General features: G+C 44.2%; 2 protein-coding genes across 2 annotated transcripts; both read left to right on the top strand.

Moving 5' to 3' along the window:
• Positions 1-1471: 1471 nt before the first annotated feature.
• On the top strand, positions 1472-17256 carry LOC306793972 (macrophage mannose receptor 1-like; the record flags this gene model as incomplete). The annotated part of the gene is given in 34 exon segments (XM_079291818.1): positions 1472-1743; positions 1906-1978; positions 2666-2789; positions 3202-3725; positions 6306-6308; positions 6311-6707; positions 7522-7695; positions 8186-8341; positions 8435-8548; positions 8707-8847; positions 8934-9116; positions 9908-10065; positions 10145-10261; positions 10353-10468; positions 10772-10920; positions 11453-11649; positions 11730-11845; positions 11979-12057; positions 12156-12300; positions 12426-12464; positions 12626-12789; positions 12887-12951; positions 13120-13220; positions 13334-13473; positions 13664-13772; positions 13879-14051; positions 14239-14344; positions 14504-14736; positions 14850-15015; positions 15112-15264; positions 15345-15461; positions 16206-16364; positions 16446-16478; positions 16568-17256. Coding segments are annotated over 34 exon segments (5229 nt in total). The 3' UTR covers positions 16801-17256.
• Positions 17257-19665: 2409 nt separating this feature from the next.
• On the top strand, positions 19666-26362 carry LOC306793910 (zinc transporter ZIP12-like; the record flags this gene model as incomplete). The annotated part of the gene is made up of 12 exons (XM_079291722.1): positions 19666-19902; positions 20508-20837; positions 20920-21127; positions 22063-22214; positions 22365-22536; positions 22848-23020; positions 23139-23294; positions 23460-23537; positions 24749-24821; positions 24958-25116; positions 25218-25405; positions 26234-26362. The coding sequence occupies 12 exons, from the start codon at positions 19666-19668 to the stop codon at positions 26360-26362; spliced, it is 2055 nt and encodes a 684-aa protein (XP_079147848.1).
• Positions 26363-27481: the final 1119 nt, after the last annotated feature.

Raw genomic sequence — 27481 nt, 5'->3', positions numbered from 1 at the left:
GATTGGCTGGTTGCCAGGTGCCCATTACAAGAGGACAGCTGGACAGGGACAGAAGAGCAACAACCCAGCAGCAGGAGCGGTATCAGCTCGTTGTGTGTGAGGAAGAACAGTAAAAGCACTGCCAGAGCCCTGCAACATGACCTCCGGAGGGCTACTCTGGTTCATGTTTGTGACCGAACTCTCTAAACCCGACTCCATGAGGGTGACGACCTCTTGACCTGTGCTCACAGCCCAGCAACCTGCAGCTCGACTGCATTTGCCAGAGAACGTCAGCGTCTAGAGACGCCGTTCTGCTGCCTGCGACATCATCCATCACGACCGGTTTGGCGGCGGGTCAGTGATGGTCTGCGGAGGGTCGCACAAACCTCAACGTGCTATACGGTACCCTGACTGCCGTTAGGTACCGGGATGAAATCCTCACTCCTATTATCAGACCTTACGCTGGTGCGGTGGGAGCTGGGTTACTCCTGGTGCAGGACAATGCTCGGCCTCATGTGTGTAGGCAGTTCCTGGATAACAAAGGCCTTGATGCCATTGACTGGCCTTCGGGGGCGTTGTGTATCGGTGCATCCGACACCGCCAAGTAGCACCACAGGCTGTCCAGGAGCTCACTGATGCTCTGTTCCAGGTCCAGTTAGAGTATTTGTACTCTGTACTGGTCCAACTTCTGCTTTTGCTGCTTGAGATCTTTAAATTGTCGCTCATTAGAAATGTGTGTAAACGAATCATCGTGCAGATGATCCTGATCCATTTCCTGAATTAAAGGTTCAGGTGTCTGAGGTCTGCACAATGCAGCTGTTTCAGGACGCATTAAGTCTTATTTACCTGAATTTGCTGAAAATGTATTTGTTGAAGCAGTGTATTCAAAAACACTGATATGTTTTTAGTATTTGTTACATATGAGTCTTCGTATTTATCACATTTCGCCACTAGATGGCAATGTTTAAACAGGAGAAGAGCCACAAGTGCCTTGGACGTTGCTTTTTCTCTGGGTGTTATCAAGTCCACCACTTGCTGTTGTTGGAAAATGCAGAATATAAGGTACAACTAATGCAAGGCTACATGTATTTTAGATGCTCTGAATAATATAGGTTATGTGTGGCTGATTAATAAAACTGAAATTTTAGCTTCATAATCTTTGAAGCATCACTTTCAGGACTAAATCATCCCAGATGTCTGTAGGACATGTCCCTCAGGGCGCAGAGGTAGACCACCTTTTGTTTTTACCCCGTGTATAAAGAGAGTAAAGGGCCAGCCACATCCCCGTCACACCGACGGCACACAATGCCGAGTGCAGCGTAAGCAGTTGGGTGAGCAGAGAGCCACGGCTGTGGTGTGTGGAAAATGCTAGTGGAGGCAGACAATACGCCGGTCCGAGGCCTGACCAGCCCTCAGAGGGACAGGGGGTCGCCTCACTGCGACAACAGCCCCCTTCTCCCTCCCTTCTTTTTCTTTTTTGGAGCTCCGCAGCATGGGCTCGGGGAGGACGCTGAAGTTCGCCCTGTGCGAGGTGCTGCAGTTTGCGGGCCTGTGCGCGCCACTCTTCATCGTCATGCAGAGGTTCGCCGTCATCGTAGCGAAGGTCAAGACGTCGGCGCAGCCCCCCGGAGACGGCAGCACGGCCTACTGGTTGATCGTGGCCTCCTCTATCGCCTACGTCACCTCCACCGCCCTGCTGGTCTGGGTGCCCATGAAGTATATGGTCTTCATGAAGAAGAAGTTTCTCATTGGGAGGAAGAAGTGGTGAGTTCCTCCCGCCTTTGTCCTGATGTCAGGGGACCTCAGAGTGAATGGTCAGCAGCTGACTGAGACCTGGCCAGCGGTTTCATCTGAGGCTGGTCTGGACTGCAGCTGCCCTTCATGTTCCTTCCTTACTTTCTTTACCTTCCTTTGTCTTTGTATCAGGAGGCCTGTGGCCCTCGTATATGTGATCCTTTCAACATTACCCTGCTTTGCCTTTCTCATCGCCAGCTCTGAGGTACAACATCGCATCAGTTCATCTGTATTTTTGGATGATTGTGTCTGCCATACAAAGAAGCTTCTTGAAACTTAAAAAAAGTACTCGCCACAACTTTACCTTTTGGAAAAATATTGATGTGAAATGTTGTGGGTGAGTGGACTCCCAGTGTGAGGTATCTGTGAGTGAAATAAAGGTGATGATTTGTGAGGAATCTTTTAGTTCTCGGGGGATGAATATGGATAAGGAGCTACTGATAAGCAGCTTGGTGCCTCTTCCTGTCCAAGCGGTCCTTGTCAAATCAACTGTCCATGAGGCACATTTTCACTTCCTGGCTGGCTGCAGCCCGGGTCCTATTTGTTGTTTTATGTGGGCCCTTTTTGCAGAGCTCAAGCTGGCCTTTTGGCCCTTGCTTATCTGGTGTCTTTTTACATAAGAGCCATAAATTCTGCTAAGATGACCAGCATGTCTGCTTTGTTCTGTGTCCTGTTGGTATGAAGTCCTGACTCAGCCTAATGCCAGTGCTGCAAGTGATTTTTAGCCCACAAACCCAGAACTAGAGGAGGTCAGACACGTAGAAATAAATTCTTGGTGCAAAGGTCCTTTTATTGTGGAGGTAAATGAATGCGTTCCATATTGAATTGAGTCAGTAATTCAGTTAAATGCTCCAGTATGTTTCAACTAATGCTTTTCTGGCTGTTTGCCCAGGTTCAGATAAATAACAACATGAAACACGATACGTTCACGGAGCTCCCTGTGTCACTGGTCCTCTTCTCGCTCATCTGCATTGACGTTGTGGAGAGGATACGCCACTGCAGGCTGACCGGCCAGGGTGAGCTCTGAACACCTGACGCAAATCACTCAACAGGTGCTTTAGGCGCTGAACAGTTCTTTTGTACAATTCATCCAGAACACTTTTAACGTCTCGTTCTTTGGCTCTGTGCCCGCAGTTGAAAGATATGAGAGCAACTGAGGAAGTGAGCAGGACAATTGTAGTCCACTTCTTGTAACACAGTGCTGAGCTGACAAAACTGCAGCATTGTTTTTCTAAAGGCATTGACGTGGTTCATCTGGCATTCCTCGGAAAAACTCAATCCTTTTGAGAATTTGTAACGTCAGCATGTCTCATGAAGTTTTCATTTAGCTTAATTTAAAAAAGCTCCAACACCACATGAAGAAGAGCAACATAAGCAAATGCAGATTTCATCTTTGCTCTGTTTGATCTTTTACTTTTCTCTCCCCAGGGAATGACATGGAGAGGGATGCTGACATCCCCTCCACTGTCCTCACACATGTGGAACAGGTAACGCCTGTCACTCCAGCTGTGCCCGGGCCAGCTGTGCCCGGGCCAGCTGCCCCCGGGCCAGCTGGGCTAACTCCTATGCCGGCAAGCCAGCACAACGACAGGAACCAGAACGGACCGGGGACTCGCCCGGAGACCAACGGGACGGTCCCGGGGATACCGGGTAACCCCGGGAGGCCGTTTAGCATCTCTGGCCTGAGCTCCCGATCGGCGAGCACCACGGCGTACCGCATGTCTCCGTGCGCCTACACGGGTCCACTGAGGTTCCTGTGTGCCAGCGACGCACGAGCGGAAGTGTTCGTGGACAGCTTCATGTTCTGGATGGATACAGTGGAGATGGTGAGGGTGGCAGGACACCCCGTTGTCTACTACTCGGGCTGGGTGTTCCCCATCTACATCTTCAGCTTCCTGTCTTGCCTGCGTGTTGTGGTCATGCCCCACAGCCCCCTGCTTTCCTCACTCGGGGTGGCGTTGCAGGACTTCCCCTTCTTCTTTGTGCGCGTGGGCCTCGTTGCGTTCTTCGGCTTCGTCACACCCGTCCTCTACCTGATGAAGAACCTGCTGGTCTGCCTGGCCTTCATCTATTTCAACTTCGTCACCAGGCTGAGGGTCTTCAACACAGAGAGGATGTTCTTTTGAGACCGGCACGTCAAGCAAAGACATGTTTCAACATTAAAACAGATAGCAGGAGCAAGAGGTTGGTCCAATCAGGAACCGAAGGATGCAGGGAGGATTCAGGAGGCGGTTGCACCAGCTCAAATAACTTAAAAGTAACGGATTTAAGAAAAGCTGGTGCGACCAAACCAAAGTATGAAATTGCGACACAGAAGAGATATTCTGTCAAAATGCATGATGGTACTTTTCACAGGCCAAAAGGGAGCTCTTCGGCAATGTTTCTGCATAAAGTGCAGTGAATATGTAAAAGCATAAATCCATGTTGTTTATATTAGGCTTTTCTTTGCTAAGTTACATTCACGGTAGAAAAACAAAGTGTGAGTTTGTATCATTGATACATATATTTTGGTAAGATTAATAAAGAAAATCATTCAAACATATGTTTTTAGTTTCAGGAGTGATTTATCATGTATGCAGAAAGTTTTTTGGCCACCATTCAAAACTTTAACGCTGGAAATGATCCCATTTCTGTTTGCTGTTGCATTTAATTGTACGTTTAGTCGAACGACTTTGAACTTCTCATTATTTGGCTCTCTGCCCGCAGTTGAAAGATTTCGGTGCAACTGAGGACTGATTTGTAGTCCACTTCTTGTAACACGGGGCTGAACTGACATAACTTCAGCATTGTTTTTCTAAAGGGAGGCATTCATCTGGTATCCATGAAAAAAAAACGCAATTCTTTTGAGAAATTTTAATGTCAGCTGTTTTGGCTCCAACTGCTCAGCAGACCAGTGGCTCGTTATGATCACATCTCATGGTGGTATATTGTATCTCTATTGTACTGATATCTCGTATGCCAGACGATATTTAAATCAAGTGACATTTCTCTTGTACTTGTGCTACATGCCTATTGTAAGAAGATTGAATTAATTCACCCAAACCCACTTATATTCAATCTTGTGTGATTAACATTTTGACTGATCAATCATTTCTGCTAATTCTGCAGCCTTACCTCCAACACTCATCATTTTGTCTTCTGTGAGCTACATCTCATCTCCTTTGTTTGATATTGGTGTGCATTATGAACAAGTTATCTTTTCTACAACCATCTGTGTTGATGTTAAAGCAGCACTGATCAGTATTTCTTTCATAAACAGTGGATCACATGTTTTGTCAAAGGTGTCACTTGTAGTGAATAACTGGCAGAGAAGTCTCAACCAATTATGTACTTCCCTTCAGTTTTACCAATCCTCAGTACTCACTTACTTAAATTGAACTCCAAATGTTGATTCTCCTTTAAAAATGATTACAGATGATTAGTGAGCTAGACGGCTGACAAACCCTAATTTACATGGTCAGTTGTTGATTTTTGTAACACTTTTACACTATGTCACGGTGTCAGTTTATTAGAATACACTGCACAACTTGTAGTGTTGTAGCTTTGTGTCCATACAAAGGACAGGTATTTCACAGGTATCTGTCTGCAGTATGAGGCCAACGTGGTCAGATCTCCGCTCACTTCCCCCAATAGGAAGCAGGATTTCCTCCTGTCCTCTCTTTCTGACTTGTATCATCACTGCACTCCCCCCGCGGACCTCCCGGGGGCTACTATCCCACGAAAAACCCTCACATCAGCAAAGTGCTGCAAACCTCATTGAATCCTCATTTGCTCTGGCTCAGTAATTGTGCAACTGTCACATTGGTGATCGGATGTTAATCGTCCCGCTTCTGACACTTCCTCAAAGCCGGTCTTGTTGAGTGACATCTGCTCTCTGGCACACATTTAGTACAGACTGAAAGGCTATTTATAATCGAACACAAATCTGAGATAAAGGCAATATCTTGAAAGCCTGCTTGGATAAATTAATTCCCAAAATGCATCACCCGGTTCCTCTGTTGCCTTTGATTTATTAAAAATAGAAACACTATCCCACCTCGACGCTGTGAGTTCTCTTGAAGTAACAGCGGTGATTTTCAGCCGTTAGATAGTGAGCTGTGATTGCTTGACTCCCACTTCCTGTCTTCCTTTTTTTTCTCTACCAAAAAAAACCTCTGTGGAAGCTCATGGAAATTGCTGTTGTTTTACCAACCTTAGCTCCCCATGTGACAGGATGCCCATCAGTGTGATTAAGGGGGGAAAGCACCATGTCTCTGTATCACTGTTGCTGCATGTCACACACCTTAGCACACACCAGACCACTTCTCTCATGACTGGAAAACTCTCCTACGATCACATCCACCACTGAGTGCAAACTACACGCTGAGGATAATGTTACCCTGTTCAAAGGTTGCCGTGGTCCTCTGTCTCCTGCAGGTCCTCTGCATTACTGCAGACATAGGTACGTACCCCTGACACATTTTGTCTGTTGTGAGTGAAATTTACGTGAGTGATCGGGTTGTATTTGTTGATGCTGTCATGTTCTGCTCCAGACAGTGGCTCCTTCCTGATCTTCAACGAGAACCACAACAAGTGCATGAAGGTGGAGAGCGCCACGTCCATGACGGTGGCCATCTGTGACCCTCATGCCAAAGAGCAGCAGTTTCGTTGGGCCTCCGAGTCGCGCGTCCTCAGCCTGTCCCTCAAGCTCTGTCTGGGGGCCACAGAGATTAAAGACTGGGTGAAGGTGCTCCTCTTTGACTGTGACGAGAACAGTGAACTCCAACATTGGCAGTGCAAGAATGAGACCCTCTTTGGCCTAAAGGACCAGGACCTGCACTTGAACTGGGGCAACCGCAATGAGAGGAGCATAATGATCTACAAAGGTTCAGGGCTCTGGAGTCGCTGGAGGATATTTGGCACCAAGGGTGACCTTTGTTCAAAGGGCTTTCAAGGTAGGAATTGTGGAGACACAATCGATTTTAATAAAGACAAAGCCCCAATAGTGTAAATTGTAGAGTCTAATATTGATAAATGTTGGAAGGGTGATTCAGAAAGTCCTGCCAATGGGTTTTTCTTCCCATGCTTGAGATTGTCAGATACTTAATTTTTCAAGTAGACAAAAATAAACTTTTTACAATCAATATTACATTCAGCAAATTAGGATTTTTAGACCCAGTAAGCAATGGCTGTAAACTACATATAACGTTTTTTGTTAAGATCAAATCAAAGTTGATTGATCTGAGATTCCGTTTGACTTGTAATATATTTTTATTCTGCTCAAAAAAGACCAAATAATCAGATCAAACCCCAATTTTTTTAAAAAGCAGGTTGCGGTCCTGATGCTTATTTCGCTTAGTTGTGGAAAACCGTACACTCTATTCTTCTAAGTCTGAACATAGTTATCTGCCAGAAGATGCAGTATGTTAAAATGCAGCGGTGTAAATGGTAAACAAGCAGAAAGCCAAAGGCATTGCGGACTACCCCGTCTGTCTATGCTGCACCCAACCCTTGTGCCTGAAGCAGATCCATAAACAGACTGTTCTCTTAGATTATTTTTGAAGAACTTGACTGGCCGGAATCTGAATCTTGAAAGAGCTTGAACTAGGCCTTCTCGCCCAACATCAGCCCACGGTCAACAATCATATTTCAGTGTATTTCAGATCAAGTGTCCACATTATTTTGCCCGTGCATATCTAGTAGGTTGCTGATTTGCAGGCTTTGCTTGCGTTTTGATTGTCTTTAACTTCACGATCTGTGTCTCCTCAGAGGTTTTCACGAGAGGGGGCAATGCCTTTGGCGGCTCCTGTCAGTTCCCATTTAAGTTCCAGGAGAAGTGGTACGCCGAATGCACCAAGGACGGTCGCACAGATGGAGAGCTGTGGTGTGCGACAGAGAGAGACTATGACATAGCCAGGAAATGGGGCTTTTGTCCCAGCACAGGTACGAAACATCCACGATAATCAACAGCTCTCGGAGAGATTGTGTTGCACAATCATATGAAGAATTCTGTTAATCGATCCATGCAGAATTATCTTGTTGGTCTGTAATTCCTCTAAGTGCTATCATTGAAGAGGTCAGTGCTAACAGGTCTGGTTTCTGACCCCCTCCTCTCCCCCAGCAGAACTGCCACTTCCTCTCATGAGTTGTTTTCCTCTTCTCTCAGGCCCATCGTTCCCCTGCCGCTGCTCTTAAACTGGGGAAGGAAAAGGGGCAGAAAAAGAAAGCGATCTCACTTTTGCTATTGTATTTTTTCATGAAACACAGCACAGTGCTAGACAGGGGCGTCGAAGATGTTTCTCTATCATCTACTTTTTTTCGGTTTTCAGTCCTTAAAATCCATTCAGGTCAACAGATAACGCCACTTTTACCTCATGAAGGAAATCGTTTTCCCTCAGTTTGATCATTTGTGTCTCTCTCGACCATAACGCAGCATCCTCGGGTTGGGACACTGACCCGGTCACAGGAGTTACGTATCAGAGGAACGCACAGTCAGTGCTGACCTGGCATCAGGCCAGGAAGAGCTGCCAGCAGCAGGGGGCCGACCTCCTCAGCATCGTAGAGCTGCACGAGCAGGCATACATTTCAGGTACAAAGTCAACCTATCAGTTACTCATACTACAATGTTATATCGTTGACCTTTGGTTAAAAAAAATACATGATAATGTTTGGGTTGACGCAGGGTTGACACATTCTTTGGGAACATCTCTGTGGATTGGACTGAACAGCTTGGATTTTGAGAGCGGATGGCAGTGGAGCGACGGAAACCCGTTCAGATATTTAAACTGGGCTCCAGGTATGTAAAGACATGCACTGTGACGGGAGCAAGACGTTATTGTATGTGACCAGCTGCATGATGACAACACGAAGCTTCTTCAATTATTACATTGATATACATGTTGCAATGCTCTTCTGAATTTTGACATTAAAAGCCTGGGTCAATGTTTCCATTAGGTCATCCCTCGTCAGAGCCCGGACTCACCTGTGCAACCCTAAATGCTGCAAAAGCCTCAAAATGGGAGAGCAGCGTCTGCACCAAGAAACTTGGTTACATTTGTCGCAAAGGAAACTCTACCAGTCTGCCGCCACCACCAAGTAAAATCACATAATTCACAAATGATCTGGCTTGTTATTAGAGTGAGTCCGAATGTGTTCTCACCTCTTTTGGTCTCTCTCCACAGACAAAGACCAGCCCAGCTTCTGCCCCAGTCACTGGATTCCGTATGCAGATAACTGTTACTACCTGCAGAGGAACAAAAAGATGTGGAAGGATGCTTTGGCTGCATGCCACAAAGAGGGAGGAGATTTGGCCAGCATACACAATATAGAAGAGCAGAGCTTCGTCCTATCTCAGTCTGGATACTGTAAGTGTGCAATAAGTCTGTTTCTTTCCTCCAGTGATTTGTTCGGTTTTTACAACAATCACCTACAGTATGCTAAAAGTAATGCTTTTGGAAAGCTTTGATAATAGAGAACCTTTTCATTTAAAGCATTCGTACAACATTTTGGGGAATACAGTCATTTGCTGTCTCACCAAGAGAAGATTGATACTAGTGTCATATCTGCGTAGTACATGTGAGGGTAAACATCCAGCAGCTAATTAGCCTAACGTAGCATAAAGGCTGGAAGCAGCTCGTCTGACTCGGTTCAAAGATAGCAAAATCCACCTACAAGTACCTCTGAAGCTCATTAAGTAACACGTTATATCCTTTTTTGTTTAACCAAGACTCCAAGAGGTCACTGCTCCGGGACAGGAAATAGCGCGGCACAACACCAGCCGTGAAACCCCAGCGTGATGCTTTCACACTTTATTTTTTTAGCGATTAAACTAGTAAAATTTGCTTTGTTTGTTTGTGAGCGTCAGGGGTGCTGATAGGTGGATTTTGTTAGCCAAGCTAGCTGTTTCCCTCTGTTTCTCAGTCTTTGTGCTAAGCTAAGCTAAGCTAATTGGCCGCAGCTTCATATTTAGCATACAGAAATGTTAATGCTATCGATCCTCTTCAATCTCGATCTAACTCTCTGTAAGAAAATGAATAATGGCATTCCCCAAAATATTGAGTTATTAATCTAAAGAACAAAAACACTAAACACAGAAGAAATCAAATGTGAAAAATGGTACCACATTAACATCTACACGTGCATTTAAACCCGTCAGTGCCGACAGATGTGCTCTGGATTGGCTTGAATGATCTGAAGAACCAGATGCTGTTTGAATGGTCCGACCACTCCCACGTTACCTTCACCCAGTGGCAGACCGATGAGCCATCTCATGCCACCAACCTGCAGGAAGACTGCGTTGTCATCAGAGGAAAGGTAACGAATGCAAAAGGTGATGAATGGAGTGATCGACGTGAGCGGTGCTGTTCTCATCTGCTGATCGTGGCCCATACAGGACGCGAGGTGGGCTGACCACATGTGTGAGAAGACGTACGGATACATCTGTAAGAAGAAGGCCTCCACCAGACCAGCTGAAGGCGCCCAAGAGGAAGCCAACCCGGGCTGCAAGCTTGTGAGTGATGTCATTTCATTCAATATAATGATCGTACAACAAAGCTTTTATCAGATTTAGTCTCACTGTGTTGTTTTTTTATCATCACAAGGGCTCAATCAGATTTGGTTCTTATTGTTACAACATTGGATCTGAGAGAAAAACCTTCGATGAGGCAAAGCGGACATGCTCAGAGGCTGGTGCTTACGTGGTGGATGTGGCTGATAGGTATATTTTCTTATTTATGTCGTGTTCATGTAAACTTTTGCCTCATATTGTAGTGATCAAAATGATCTGACACACCTGTTTTTAAAGTATTTCATTGAGTTTGATTAGCTTATGTCTTCAAACAAGAGTACTGTATAAGTCCAATTTTGAATATATTTCAAAGCTAGGAATAGTTTGTCTGTGTTTTAAACTTTGCTTTGCTAAAAGTGAAGATTGGTTCCCACTTAATCCTAAAAAATCTGAGGTTTTATTTTGAAAAGATTTCATTGCTCACCGTTCTGCTTTCATATTGTTTTCGTTCAGGTATGAGAATGCCTTCTTGGTCAGTTTGGTGGGTTTGAGGCCAGAGAAGTATTTCTGGACCGGTTTATCCAACACAGTCGACATTAACACTTTCAAGTGGACCACCAGAAGAAAAGTCACGTTCACTCATTTCAATGCGGGCATGCCAGGTACAGCACACCTCTCTTCAGCTGTGCATCTGTGCTTCCTAACCATCGGAATTGTGTCTGATGCAACAGGTTGCATGTGCTTACATTTTGACTGGACTTGATGTAATCTTTTACAGGTTTTATTTTTAACGATGCTAAATGCATGACTCTCTGAAGATCAAATGTGGTTCAGACTGAATCAACTATTTTGTACAGACATTTATGTTCCCCTCTGGAAGACTTGTCATAACTTCGGTGGTTCCTTAATCTTTTATCCAGCGTCATCATGAGGTCATCAAATACTTTGGTTTATGACTAAATACCAGCAAAACTGATGCCCTTCACCACTGCAGTTTTCGTTTAAAGATAATTAGCAGATGTTAGCATGCTAAACTCAAAGCACAACATACAGCCTCACCGAATGTTGGCTCTGGATCTCATTATTTACTCCATAACACCTTCCTTGACCGTAATAATTGATCGTAATCGTTACACCTTTGAGCTCAGTTTATCGATATTTTCCCCCCATTTCTTTTGGCCTGTTTCATAAAAGACAGAAAACAGGGATGCGTTGCCATGACCACTGGGGTTGTCGCTGGATTGTGGGATGTTGTCAGCTGCAGCGACAAGGAGAAGTACATCTGTAAGAAACCAGCAGGGGGTGTACATGTGACAACAGTCCCGCCCACCACCCCGGCCTTGAGCTGCGAGTCCGGGTGGACCCCCGCCAGGAGGAGCGTCTGCTACAAAGTAGGAAGACTAACTGAACTAATCTGGGAACATGGTGCCACAACACAAAACTCAACGTATCTTTTTCACTCATTAAAAAGCTTTACAAGAAATCTAAGCCCAAGAAGAAGAATTGGCCTGAAGCGCGGGATTTCTGCAGGGCCATTGGAGGGGACCTGATGAGCATACACAATATGCAGGACCTGACCAACGCTCCGTATGTTACCTTTGTGTATATATATATATATATATGTTGTATATGTATATTGCATAAACGTGTATGTAAGAATTAGTATTATGCTACTCAACCATTCAAGTGATCAGTACTGTTTTTCTCTGCTGTCATAAAGGTTTCATTCCACTGATCCAGCCTGGATTGGCCTCAGCCTTGGTACCAATGCAGGTTTTGGATGGTCCGATGGGTCACCTGTATGTAGCACCTCATTGTTGTCACAAAAGGCTTTGCTCACTGTTATATTCTCAACCCTGGCCCTAATTATGTGTATTTCCCCAAAACTGTGACCTAGTTCGGCTTTGAGAACTGGGGCTATGGGGAACCAAACAACCACAATGACAACGAACACTGTGCAGAAGTCCACTTTTACTACGGACGGCACTGGAATGATGTGCACTGTGAGGACTACAAGGACTGGATATGCCAGATGGGCAAAGGTAACACGGACCGGTCTCCTCTTGTAGCTGCAGTTCACACAGAGACATTTGTTTTTAAATAAGATATGCGGCGTTTGAGTCGTGCTTTGCTCATCGTTAAGACCTCATGTTTCTTGTACTTTCAGGTGTGACTCCCAAACCTGAGCCTGTCACGGTTGAAACAGGTACATTTCAGCAGTTTCTTCATTTCTTTCTGTTTCACCAATTCTCTTTTTAGTCATGCTGTCTCACAGAACTGCCAGCATGGCTGTAGACTCTTTGTTTTCCATCGATCCCTGATACTGTATCTGACAGACATCTGATAACAGTTTTGTTCTCTTTACAGTGTACAACACCACCGAAGATGGCTGGTTTCTATACAATGACACACAGTATTTCATCAATCTAGACGATCTAGACATGGAATCTGCTAGAGCTGTCTGCAAAAAGAGCTTTGGTGATCTTGCGGTCATCACGGGAGAGAGTGAGAGGAAGTTCCTCTGGAAACTGGCAAGAAATTCGTAATACTCCCCCCCCCCCCCCCGCCCAATGTAACAATTGCTTTTAACGTTAATGTAATGTTTCTCTCACTGTGATGTTCCAACAGATAGTAAAGGGCAATGAAGCACAGTACTTCATCGGCATGACCGTGAATTTGGATAAATCATTCAGGTAAATCACACCACATTGTTGAGGCACAGCACCACTGTCGGTGTGCTGGGTACTTCCCGTTAACCGTTCGTCGAAGTCTCGTCTGACATTTGACACAAAACATAAGCAAAGATGTTGCGTTTTTTCTTGTTAGTGACGTCTTGTTCGTTGTCTCCTCTCCATTTTCAGCTGGGTGGATGGCACACCTGTAACATACACTTCATGGGAACATAATGAGCCCAACTTTGCTAATAATGATGAAAACTGTGTGACTTTATACAGGGCCATGGGTGAGTCTAACACTCCATACTGCGGTGGTTTCAGAAATAAAAGCTAGTCCGACTTAATAATGAATTTCTTTTCATTATTTATTCATTGTTCTCTATGAACTCTGCACATACAGGGCACTGGAATGACATTAACTGTGGTACGGAGCTACCTTCCATTTGCAAAAGAAGCAATCATTTTATCAATGCAACAATGGCCCCAACCACTATTCCTAAGGGAGGATGTGCACCAGAGTGGCTCGCTTTCCAAGGAATGGTAATGATACATAACTGCATACGACACGGATTACTCCAATACAATGCTGAAACTCCTACTCCTACTTTTAGGATTCGATTTAAACTCTCAGATGTGCTTAAATCTGTTCTGGTAAAATGTGTCTCACACTGGTTGCCTACTGTCCCTTTCCATGTTATTCTAACACACAGTGCAAATCTTGTTTACACAGTGCTACAAAATAGTTGTGGGGGTTGACAATAAGAACTGGCAGGATGCCAGGAAGCACTGCATAAACCAGGGAGGAAATCTGGTTTCTATCACGAAGGAGAGAGAGCAAGGTGAGCCTTTTCTTTGTGTTTGTCTGTTAAGGTTACATTTCATTGTGCAGGGACGTAATCAACCCACCATAAGGGAGGTAAAGATGAATTGTGTCTTCCTTTGTAGCATTCCTGACAATGCAGATGCTGAGATACAATGACAACTTCTGGATCGGCATGAACGACGTCAACTGGGAGATGCGCTTTGTGTGGACGGATGGCAAAGCCATTTCATACACCAACTGGGCAAAAGGGCATCCAGTATCCATGCCTGATGGACGTTATTTACTTAATGATGAGGTTATTTCAACTTCAGCTCCTGATGGTCATATTCTTGCAGATTAGAAGTGTGAAAAAGGCATGAAAGACACGTGGAAATGTACTTCTATCACTAGACAGCCTGTCACCGTTACAAAAGAACCATGTATATCCTGACTTCAGACATTTAAAATGTCTAATTGATGTACGCTTTTTTTCTGCCTGACAGACGTTTGACTGTGTGATCATGGTGGGAAGCAACTCCAAGATTACAGGATTATGGAAGGTGGAAGACTGTCACTCAAAACATGGCTTCATCTGCAAAAGAAACACTGGTGAGTAAAATGCGAGCAAAGCCACACCAACATGAGTTACAGTGATATAGTTCATTATCAATCGTAATTCTGTAAATGCGAACTGGGGACAACATCAATTTAAAGTTTTGGGTTTCAGCTTGATGTTTTTTCTGTTCATGATGTTTCCTGTTTACAAAGATTCTCAGATTGCAGTCCCAGCCACAACTGTGTTACCAAAGGCTTTCTATAAGCTTGGCAATGACTCCTACAAACTGGTGGCCCAGAAGATGAAATGGGACGAGGCGAGGAGGCAGTGCCAAGCAGACGATGCAGATCTGACCAGTATCCTGAACCCCGTCACCCAGGCATACGTCAACTTGCAGATTTCCAAGTACAATGAGCCTGTGTGGATCGGCCTCAACAGCAATGAGGTAAAAGGCTCTACCTCTTGCTGTTTACCACTAGTTCAAACAGGATTTCAAACTGATACCTTTTGGCTCTGTTTCAACAGTTTTTTGCAAGTTGTTTTTTGTTTTTTTCACAGACTGGTGGGCGGTTCAAGTGGGTCGATAACTGGCTGCTGTTCTATACCAAATGGGGCACAAATGAGCCTAAAAACAACTATGCTTGTGTGTATATGGATGTGGACAAAACATGGAAGACTGCACCATGTAGCAACACCTACTATTCCCTTTGCAAGAGGTCACCAGGTCAGACAATCCCTCTGTTGGTTCTCCTGCACTATATACTGTACATTACCAAACACTAGGCATGGCTAGCAATGCATTGTCCCGTCTCTTTTTCAGTCGCAGCACCCACTGGGCCCCCACAACTCCCCGGCAACTGTCCAGAACCAAAGAACCAGAAAACCTGGATACCTTTCAGAGGCCATTGTTATTCCTTCATGAGCTCAGTGGTGAACAACTGGGCCCATGCCTCAGTCGAATGTCTGAAAATGCGTACGTTATGAAGAATTCTTTACCAATAAATTACAAGTTGTATGTGTATGCAATTTTGACAGTGTGCTGTTGTTCATCAGGTGCCTCTCTGGTGAGTATTGAGGACCCTCGGGAGAGTCTGTTCATACAACAGAACCTGGAGCTTCTGCAGGACGGTGCCAAGTCCTTCTGGATCGGCCTCTACAAGACTCGTGAAGGTGAGCTTGTCTTGCAATTCCTTTTTTCAACGTGTGAAGAAGTTAAGCACTGTTCCGATTACATACAACACAGTACACTACACTCATAGACTGTATATAGGAAGGGGACAAAGCCACAGTGACTTCACCCATTTTGAAGCCTCAAGTTCGTGACTTTGGCCGTCGCTATCTTGGCTTTTTGCAAGGAGCTAAGTTCAACCGGATGCTGAATTAAGTATTTTTAGGCGACCAAAAAGGTTACAATTAACAACTCCCAGACCAGACAACGCTGTGGTAATGACCTGTCAATCACAAGGTAGCCCCGCCCAAAAGCATACCCTGCTTTATCGTCTATTTTACTCCAAATGAGATCATGATCTACTCAACGAACATCATGCTGTATTGAGGAAGAATTGAAACTAGAGATTGAGATCATAAACTCGTGTTTATAATGTTGACTGAGGTAACAAATCAACTGAGAAGTTGGGTCATTTTCTCAAAGACTTCCATACAATCACACTTCTTTTTGATAAAGTAAATAAGCAGATAAAATGTAACATATATGGAAAAAATATATGACTGACATTTTTTTGTTTCTTTTGGGTTCAGAAATACTGTAGAGTGGCAACCAAGCAAATGGGTTGAAAATCTTTTATATTGTACAGCGGAATGAATATTGTTGGGAAATTGGATGCTTAGCTCTGTGAGTAAGTGACAAGAGGCACATGAGCTGAAGTTTACTGTAAACGCGCTTCCCTGTTTCAGGTGAGTGGATGTGGATCGATAACAATGTTGTGGACTACGTCAACTGGAAAACAGGGATGCCAAAGTCAGATTTGTGTGTGGAGATCAACTCTGAAAGCGGACAGTGGAGCACAAACAGCTGCGGCAGATACAAGTCTTACATCTGCAAAACAGCCAAAGGTAAATTGAATCAACCGTTGTACAATAGTTTTAATTTGACCCATCAGTCACTTACATTGAACATTTGTCCTCTTTTGTCAGTTATTACACCTACAGAAAAACCACCATCTGTTGGTAAGTTGTTTGACCATCATGTTTCAAATATAATCGTTCAAACTGCAGTTGTGTCACTGTTAATACTTCTGTATGTTTTGCCTCCCCAGCCCAAGTCGTTAAAGAAGCTTCTCACGGGTCTGCTGGCATCACTGTCGCTGTAGTGCTCGTTGTAATCGCCGTAGTTGGACTCGGTGCCTTCCTCCTCTTCCGTAAACGGATACCCATCCCCGTCCTGGGAGAAAGCACCTTTGACAACAAGTTATACTTCAACAATCCCATCCGAGCCCTTGTAGACACCAAGGGCCTGGTGGCCAACATAGAGCAGAATGAACATGCATAGGAAGACATGAGCTCAGTGGTAATCAGCACTATGAGGATGAATGATTATGGTTTCATTCTTACTTTTGGTTCACTTTACTGGTAACTGGATCTCAACCAAACCCTGTAATAATTTTCCATTAAAAGAGTTCTGGATCAAGGAAAATGATTCATAATTATTATATAATAATTCATACAAGCACTGGCATTGCACTTAGTGAACTAGGAACAAGATCATATGTGAATGATCCATAACAAATATTACATGATTATGTGATTTGTTAAATGTGTACAGTTTATTTTTTATTTTTACCAATCAAGATAATCAAGAGCATTTGAAGACCAAACACCAGTTAGGAATCATGACAGGTGAAGATCTTTTATTAGTACAATTATCAGATTTTTCTCAACTGGGATGCTTGTTGTTATTCTCTGTGGGCTGCTCATCAGTCTATTTATGCCTTACAACTTGTAAATAGATGCTCAATAAAACAAATTTAAAAACAGAATTGAATTTTTGTCTTTTTTCGCACTTTTTTCTGATGAAAATCAGGCCAACAAATTTCAACCACGATTTGCAGAGAGCTGTGATAAAATTCATTGAAACTTTAAAAAGTGACTAATACTGAAAAAAACAAAAACAGAGCTGTTTTGATGAATATTAAAAATGTGCAATGGACATGAGTTCTGGCGCTTTTACCTAATGCAAGCTAAAAGCTAACACCAGCATGCTAACATACTCACAGTGACAAAGCTAACACACTGATGATCGGCATTGTAATGTTTACGACGTTCACTTACCTAGTTTAGCGTGCTAAAATTAGCTAATTACCCCGAAACAAAGTACAGCTGAGGCTGATAGGAATGTCATCAGTTGGTCATAAAATACAGTATAAATCGATCTGATGTTGGCGCTAGATAAAAAAGACCAAAGTCATTAGGATTCAACCTCTGGGCACCATTGTGAATATGTAAAGCAAATTTCATGGTAATGCGTCCAATAGTTGTTGAGAGATTTTGCTTAAAGCCAAAAAAAAGTCAACCTCTTTGCAGTGCTGGATGGAAAGTCAGGGGATCACCAAAGTCAGTGGGCTTCACGAACCTCTGTACAACTTTATTTGATGGCAATCCATCCAATAGTTGTTGAGATATTTCAGTCTGGATTTAAGTGACGGATCACCTTTATTGAGGTGATTACAGGGGTAAGAGTGGGATGGGGATGCTTGCTTCCTGCCTTCTCCTGCCAACAATTATGTGGAAATGTTGAGAAATTGTTGTTGTTTGGTGAAACTTATACCCATGTGACAGGATCAGAGTATCAGTGTGTCTTTTTTCACACACACGATCCCTTCTCCATAAAGGCAACTATAGTAGTACAGCAGCAAACACTTTTGATTGCTAACTAAACAAGAATAATGTTTCCTTGTTTTGCTGTGGTTTTGTGTCTCCTTACTGCTGATAAAGGTGCATACCAGATGATTGTAGGTCATTTAGATAACTCCTGTTGGTAAAAGTGAGGCGTTTGATCAGATTATTAAATGTCAGCCAAATGTAAAAGCTCATTTAAAATGGCCAAAAATGTATGATTTTGAAAATATACATGTGTAAAGGTTATTTTGTACAAGATAATTACCCCAATTTAGAGCAAACTATCAAGTGTTCCATCTGAAAATCTGTTTTCTTTTTAAGTGATTTTTGTTTGAAATTATAAATGATTCATGCTCACTTTAAAATGCTCTAAGTTTTACTCTGTCAGACGTTCATCATCCAGTCCCCCCCCCCCCCCCCCCTACCAGCAGCCCCCCCCCCCCCCCACCAATCACCTAATGTTGAACATGAGGCAGCGTTCTCCATGGAAACTGCCGCCCTCTGAGGCGGTCGCAGCTAATCCTCGGGAGATTTACTCAACTCTCACTTCTCATAAGAGGGTTTTATTTGCAGCACCAATGCCCAAGAATTCTCCCCAAACGAGCTCCGGGTCTTCGGTTTATGCCGTCGGCGGAGGAAAGCAAACCTAGTTACAGCAGCAGAGAGGAGCCGAGGGGAGAACGCTTCATCTGGTAAGCGTTTTCATCTATTCTACCTCAGGTGTAACTGTAGCTTCAGTCCTCTTATTGCTCGGTCGGCGTGACCTGCAGGGTGCACAGCGTGGGAGGATGTTGGAAGGTGCTTTGCGAGAAAGCTCTGCATGTTTGATCTCAGATGACTCAGAGATCATAGAGAATGAAAACAAAATGTTGTGTTAATGTTCATATTACTGCTATGTGTACTGAATTTGGACAAATTGTGTTTTTGGTGCTTTGGCAACATTGTTCTTGAATTTGAATATGAAAAAACCCATTTGATTTGAACGTTATCTTCCCTTTAACTATTGACGCTGCTGAATGTGAAAACTGGTTCAGTATTTTAATAAACATTCAGACTTTCATAGGTGCAGCATTTCCAGTGACCTTCAGTGGGGAACATTGTTTTCAGATGTGGATCTCTACGTCGTTACTTTGTGTTAATAATAGCTTTTCCCTGCTCAATGTTTTCCTCGATGCACTTTTCTCCACAGTCTCCCCCTCCATGCCCCTGAGCTCTCTCACTCGCCTGCAGCACTAATCCCTTTGTTGTGGACTGAGGGGCCCCGGCTTTGGCTGACCGATCGGCACTGTAAGGGGCTGGTTCAGCTGAAAGGAGCCCATCGAGCCCTCCTGTCCTCCACCGAATCAGGCGGGCCTATTATTAACGCCTCTCACAGCTCTTCTTCTCTGGAAGCTTTCTGATCCCTCCTCCCGTTCACCTTGATTCAAATTTCTCTCTCAAGCCACTTGTTTGTGTCCGTCATCTCAAGTCCTGAGCCAGTCTTGGGAGCTTAAGGGAGTCGGACAGCCCCGGTAGGAACATGCACTTCAGGGGCAGTGCTCCCACTTTGCTGCTGCTGCTGCTTCTTTGTCAGCCGGAGGTAAGAGGTCAGGAGCCGGGGTACCTGCAGGAGGCTCTCAGGGCCTTGGATCTGCCCCTGGGTACCGACGAAAAGCCACAGCTCCAAAAGAACCACACGGGTATCCTGATCACCAAGCTCCTCCAGGATGTGCACTGTGCAGAGCGGACTGGCACCTCTCAGGATGTCTGTGCCAAGGTAAGTCTGTCTTCTTGTTACCGGACAACAACTTCTACATCCACATGCTGAGTGCTTATTATGTGTTCATCCCACTCCTGCCTGCCGGTTCCAAGAAACACGCTTGTTGTGGCTGGAATGTGAGTGAATGTGGAGGCTTAAGTCCTTGAACTCTATGGGGCATTCATGCTGAGTGGCTTTAGACATCCCTCAGTTTGACATAATCAACTGGATTTAGAGGCACTTCACATGTTTGTGCAGGCGGGCTGACAATAGGATTATGTGTGTGGCGAGCCTTGAAAGTGAGGTTTTCAAAATGACGAGAGAAATGTTCTACTTTTTGTAATTTCTCGCTGAACAGTCTGCTCCCTCAGACAAATAATAGTGCTTTGCTCTTAGCCTGCTGTATGTTTTGTTTGTGGGTCTAATTGGGCACAAACAGTAGCACAAAGCTAGCATTTATCTGGGAAGCAGAGGGCAGTGTATGCAGAAGAAAATAGGCCGATTATCAAGCGGACGCCTCTTCTAAGCTCACTCGCACCTCAATCAACACTCACATGACCTTTCAGCAACATTCCATCCTTAAAATCTGTATTTTTTCTTCTTTCCTTCTGTTCTTGTTACAGTGCCTGACACCAGATGTAGCTCTCTCTGTGCTAGAGGATGATGGGAAGGCATACCTCACTGAGGGGGACTACCACCGGATCTCCACTGTTCTGCTGTACTACATAATTAACTTGCAAGACCTGTGTGTGTCCAATGCCGCCTCCCTTTCCTCGCCCTCGCCCTCCTCCTCCTCCTCATTTGGGAACTATCAGTTCTACCTTTTGGCCCTGACCAATCTGCACCCGGCGGAGGACAACCTGTTCCTGTCATCCAGAGAAACAGAAAGTATTCTGCAGCTCATCAACCAGCACTACGACTCCTCCAATCAAGACGCCTTATCTGATTTGCAAGTAAGGAATTTTCATCTGACAAATCTGTACCGTGTCGACAGGTGCACCTCCGGATGTGATGATGTAACCTTTGATTCCACAGTGTATTGATGCCGCTCACCTCCTTGAGGAGGTTGACGTAGAAGAAAATCCAGGTGCTGTTGTTTCCTCTGTGCCCAAACTGGCTGCTGCCATCATCAGCCATATCCTGCAGGGCCATTGTTTCAGACGAAGGAACCTCCCGTCTCCGGCTTTCTTTACCGACGACATCTTTCAATCCCTAAATTGCACAAGTGACCTGCAGACAATAGGTACGTTGAAAAGCACAGTTGGCTTGCTGTGCACATTTAAACCGACATTTGCTTTTTTTTTTAATCTAAGGTATTGATCATGTTGTCCTCTGCTGGTATGAGGAGATTCCTCCTGAATCACAGCTACATAAAAACTGTTGCAATCTGATCTTATTCTCATTCGATGTTATTTAAACTTACAACAACTGAATTTTAGATCTCTTTTAGCTCTGTTTTTGGTCTCTACCTAAGTCTTTAGTTGCTAAATTCTCCGCTATGTTTACCAGCTAGTCGCTTGCTATGTCTGTCTGCCGTTGGGTGCTGAGCAGGTAGTGTACAGTCGGTTAATCACAGCTTTTTCACACGAAAAAATAGCTGCCTGCTGCAAAAACCACATAATGAGCTTAAAATAAGCTGTCAGGTGATCATTCTCTGTGGGCTCATCGCTACGAGCAACATCTTTCACATTACTCACAGTCACTTGCTCCATTGTTATTATAAAAGTATTGATTATAGCAGATTTGACTCTTCAATCTTGCCTGTAAGTCAATTCTTCATCTGAAGTGTCGCTGACACTGAATAGGAGGAATGAGTCATCACGCATGAAAGAGCAACGAACATCAGAAAGAGGTTCTAAATATCGAGTCAGATACTTTTCCATGCTACTAAAATGAATAAACAATCATCTTTTTACAGAAAAGGGTCAAATTCATGATTAAATACTAGCACAATATGCCGGCTATCTGCAGGTTCAATCCAAAGTCTCAGTGCTCTATTGAACTTTAGCACTGGATGCAACGGTTAATGTCCTCATCTGTGTCACTGTTAGGTTTTATTTAGCTCTATTATTCTATCTCATCTGCATAAAGTGTCATTTTGTCCCATAAAGACACTGAATAATTCTGCTGAATCTCGCCTGGTGCACAGTATCATGATGCAGTGATGTCTCTGCTCAGATTTAGAGGAGTTGCTTCATCAGCTGGGAGTAGGACGGGAAACAGCGTCACACTCTCACAACAGGAAGAGGCGGAGTTCACAGAAAGAGGCCGGGCCTCCGCCGGATGGTTGCAACCATGAAGCTGGTGGAATAAGCAGGGACTGGGCACAGGTGAGGCTGAGGCAAATGTTTGATTTCCTGCACAGAGAATCACAAGAAGCATGATGGCGTTGCTGTAACCTGCATGCAGTTACTGTGAGGCTTCATCTAATGAGCCTACTACTCATCCACAAATGTGTCTCTTCTTTTGAATCTAATCAGGTCTGTTACTCAGCCAATCAGCTGTTGGATATTTTTGCTCTGAATCCTCATTTGCCAATTTCCAAGGAGCACTTCAGACAAATGTGCCCTGCCATCATTCAGCAGTTGCTAGGCAATGCCTGCGAGTCTGCAGAACAGAAAGGAAGAGGATCTCTGCCCACTGCTCTTGAGAGTAAGACATTTTACCTATAGGGGGGGGGGGGGGGGGGTGTCGGAGAGGCTCTCAGCTGTGTTATCACTAAACTGAAACTAAAGGTCGAATGGGAGATGGACAGACACAGAGGTGCACACTCACTCACTCACAGATGCACACATGCCACTGTTCTCCTCAATAACAGCTTTACAAAAATATGAAAAATATTGTCCTTGTAAGACGGATCTTCAGAGTGGTGTTCTCCTTTATTTCATGTCGCGATATGATCAGCCAGAATTTTTTTATCTCAATATCTGGACAGGGAAAAACTGTGTCTCTGCTCCCCGCAGAGTACGGCTACAGCACGGCGGCCGTGCTGCTCATCACGGTGGGCTCCATGCTCGGTATCTGCCTGATCTTCTTCAACTCCTGCCAGGAAACCTACACACTCATCCTGCAGCTGTTTGTGGGCTTGGCAGTGGGAACCCTCTCCGGAGATGCACTCCTGCACCTCATACCGCAGGTATAGAACACAGAGCCACTGCATCGCCCTCTGTAACTGTGAGTCAAGCGCCATGAAGAAACTCTCCGTTGACTGTGGAGTAAATGTCCAATTGTTTTCCTTCCTGTCTCCTTTGGAGATCCTTGGCCTCCACGATGACACTCGCAGTCACGATGACCAACACTTTGCGGACGATAAAGAGTATCTGTGGAGGATTCTGGGCGTAATCGCAGGGATCTACGGCTTTTTCCTCATTGAAAGAATCTTGTCCTTCTTCCTTCCTTCTCACGGCCGTGTAAGCGTTTTGTTTTTGCAGCCCTTATCAATCCAATGAAGGCGAAGGGGCTGATTTTGTTTATCTAGCCAGAGGTAGAACTTTTAGTTTTCCATGAACAAGCAAGTTTGTGCAAAGCTGATTGGTTGAGCAACAGTGGTCTCGTGGTCTTTCTTTGGTCTGCAGAGTCATGGTGACCTTCCCTTAGAGCTCAACTGCAATGGCCAGTCACAGAGGGGCAAGTCCATCTCCACCATACAGCTGGTGAGTCTCATCACGACCCAGAAACATTGTTCTTGGCAGGATTCCCGTCATCATCCCTGTTACGTGCATGTTGGAGGAGATGCAGGGAACATGACAAGGTTACTGGAAGTTAAACAGCAAGATATTAAAACGGTGCCTCGTGCCGAGAAGAGAGAGGAAAAGCAAAAATACTGAGATGTAAGGTGTTATATTGTTACAGTTATCTTGCAATTGTAGATGATTAAGCCAGTGCTGCGTCACAAGGTGAGATAGAGCACTGTTCTCTTTTTTCTTTGTTTTTTCCAGGTTTGATCAAGGTTGCTGTCACACTACACTACTGTCAGTGTGAATGGCAGGAGCAGGATGTTTCAACCACTTATCTGTTGCAATCAGCCGTCTTTTCCAAATTCTCTGCCTGCACTCCAACTTGTTTTTGTGAATTTTCAAACATTTTGAGCCCAGGTGGAGGGCATGTCACTTGCAGTTGACGTACCGTATCTGGTATATATGTATATATAATACAACATTTTTTGAAATAAAATTATAGGGAACATAACTGTTATCCATTTGTGCAACAAAACGATCCTTCACACCCAAAAAACCAAGAAGCAGCAGCTAGCCAAATACAATGGTCACATGTTGTGTGTACTCTGCTGTGCCACTGTGGAGTTATTAAAGTCAATATATTTTCTTTACTCCCACGCTACTCCTCCAGTTAAGCATCAAGCACTAATGCACTTGTTATAAACAGTGGAGATTAGCTCGAGGACACATGTCGATAGGAGAACAACCGTTCAGTCACAGCACAACGTTTAGTCTGCACACATGAGCAGCATAAAACAGTAAAACACACGTAGGACAACATGTATCCATTGAATCCATGTTGAAATTCACAACGCCGAGTGAAATTCACTTGAGTCAATTTTCCTGCACTGCTTTTATATAACAGGCAACGAAGAGTGGTGTGGGAGGGAGTGAAGGAACAGGGCATGTAGGATGTTGGAGAATGAGAAGTATTGAATCATTTAGAAAGCTCTTCACGCACCGTGTTGAATGCACACTTGAAAACTCTTACATTTCGGACAAAAAGATGGGTCACCAACCATCTTTGTTACATAAAAGCATCCTGTAAGGGTGAATTTGTCTCTTTGCGAACCAGTCTTGATTTCTCAAATTGGAATCAAAGGTTAAAAAAGAGAGTGTTGCTGTGAATAATTATCTGTATCCTGCAGGGACCCGTGGATGACTTGGAGTGTATCGAAGCGTCTCCTGAACACGTTGACACGAGGAGACCTTCACGTCAGAGTAAGGTCCTTCAACGTGAGCTGCACAACACAGATGAATGTGACGCACTCTGTAATTAGTCGCCTGGCATGACAGAGCATTTGTCACGGTCTGAGGATGAGCCTCAGCGATGACAGACTCCCTTTTGTGTTCCCAGTACGAGGCGTTCCTCTGCTGGCCGTGATGGTAATCGTGGGAGACAGCCTTCACAACTTTGCCGACGGCCTGGTAGTCGGGGCGGCCTTCTCTTCCTCGGCCGAGACCGGCATGGCGACCACCGTGGCCATCCTGTGCCACGAGATCCCGCACGAAATGGGTGAGAGGTCACGGTTGCTCGCTTTGGGAGCACTTTTGTGATATTTTGGCCAGGAAACACTTTGCTTGACTCTTTTTCTTTGTCTGCTTTCTGTCTCAAAGGGGACTTTGCAGTGTTGTTGAGCTCTGGACTCTCCGTGAAGACTGCTGTGCTGATGAACTTTCTCAGCGCTCTGACGGCCTTCGTGGGACTCTACATCGGACTGTTTGTTTCCTCAGACATGGAAGTGCAGCGGTGGATCTTCGCCGTCACTGCTGGGATTTTCCTCTATTTGTCACTGGTTGAAATGGTAAAGGAGCCTTATTGAAGGATAAGGCTGGTGATACTCCAAATTTCAGTTATTGTCAACAAATCCCATTAAAAAAAGACCAAAAGAAACAATTAATGATCTGATAAAGTATATACCTCTGATCCCAACAAACTAAATGCTGAATGTAGTCTATAATGTTACTTAGCTTATACTATCTCAGTGCTTTGCCTTCTTGTTTAGACCCACATGTATCGCTTCATGTTGGCGCCTTCAACCAGTTAAAAGTTCTTTCCCTCAGTCTTTGTTTTAGCTGCATTTCCTGTTCTTTGTAGTTTCCATCATTCCACCTAAATCTGCTTAGCTTGTGACTTTGAGGTGACTCGCAATTTCCCCTGTTGGCCGTAGCGTTTGCAAAGACACTGACAGTTTAACTTGCGCTTGACCCGCATGTGCGCAGTTTGATTGACAGCCCGCCCTGCATTCTTCACAGCCATTGGATAAAAGCCAGATTTCAGAAAAGTGTCTGTCCTGCAGACTTTTAAACTACAGCCAATCAAAATGCGGGACATCTTCTCAATGTGTCAACATCTAGTATGCCTACTCTGCACTAGAGCATGTGTACTAATATGCAGCTGATAACAGTCACCAACAAAAACACATTTTACTGCTATGTAACATGTTTCTTTATTATAAAAAGACGAACTACCGTATCAATGGTTTTGGTCTTTGCATGGGATTCCTTGACAATAACAAAAGTATAGAACAATGCCAGCCTCTTCTTTAAAGAAAGAATCCTCTTTCTATCCAATACATGTGTCAAACCTGTTGTTATTTCAGTTTTACTCTTCATTTCTGTCTTTCTTTCAGCTTCCAGAGATGAGTCGGGTGAAGACCGACAGGCCGTGCCTCGTGTTTCTCCTGCAGAACCTCGGCCTGTTGATGGGTTGGGCCTGTCTTCTGCTCCTCGCGCTCTTTGAACATGAACTCAAATTCTAAATGCCGTTTTACGTGAGTCGTGACGCAAATCTCTTGGCAGAGGGTCGAGTCAAAACAAATGTTGACTCGTGTGCGCAACCGGGATGTTATAACAAGTCATTATTGGTCGACGAGTGAGTATTTCATGATGTTGTAGTCTCAGCACTGGATGGTAAATGTATGTTAGCTCTCTTTTTTTACACTTGATGATTTATTTTTGTATGTTAGGTATCTGAACACTAAATAGTTTAAACTCTAATAATGACCATATTTGGCAGATTCAGGTACAATTGTGCACATCTGTCAATTACTAATTGAGAAAAGTGTAGTGAAAAAGACATGGAGTCCATTGCCAGGATTTTGTGCCGTGTCTCAGGATATATAATGAACGCTTTATTTTACAAGCTCATCATTTCTGCATAATTTCCGAGTATATTTGCCAAGAGGTTTCTTGAAAGAACTGTGAAACTTTGACTAATAATAAGGAAAATGGAGACAAGTGTTAATCAATAAATTCTGATTAAATCGACGCGTGGTGATTTAGTCTTGGCCTTCCACCGACTAGAGACTCACAAAAGACACATCTTCAAAGGATATCCAGAGTTTAGGTTCGTCTTTCATTGGACCCTTTGTGCCTGTCAATTCACATCTTGCAAATATGTACCAATATACTATGTAGTGCTTTCCTGGAAACGTCCTACATTGCTATAGAAATTATTAGAAAATTACACGAATACTATTTTTATGCAAAACCCGATTGGCTTGATGAGAAACTGATATGTGCAAAGAATGGACTAACCCCTCTCTGTTAGGCATAAGCTGCCCTGAAATACATTTATTTTTGAATTCCTGTTCCAGAGAAAGGTTGCTCTCTTTGAGCTTCTCATCTCCGAGGCATTGTTCTTTGTTTGTGAGGCCGCTCTGTGATCCAATATGAGGGCACTTCCACCCACCTGAGCTACTTGTTCTCTTCATCCACCAACCTGGATGACTAATGCTCGCTGTTCAAGACAAAAAAAAACTCCGGAGCGATCCGGCCCACACAGCGCACACGCGCTCTTTAGCGGCCAGAGTGGGCCTGCAGGAGGAGGTGGAGGATGAAGAGAAGATGATGGATGCATCAGCACAATGAGATCAATT

The sequence above is a fragment of the Melanostigma gelatinosum genome (assembly GCF_949748355.1).
Source record: "Melanostigma gelatinosum genome assembly, chromosome: 20".
In the NCBI taxonomy this organism is placed as follows: Eukaryota; Metazoa; Chordata; class Actinopteri; order Perciformes; family Zoarcidae; genus Melanostigma; species Melanostigma gelatinosum.
This window is presented reverse-complemented; position numbering and strand designations above follow the sequence as displayed.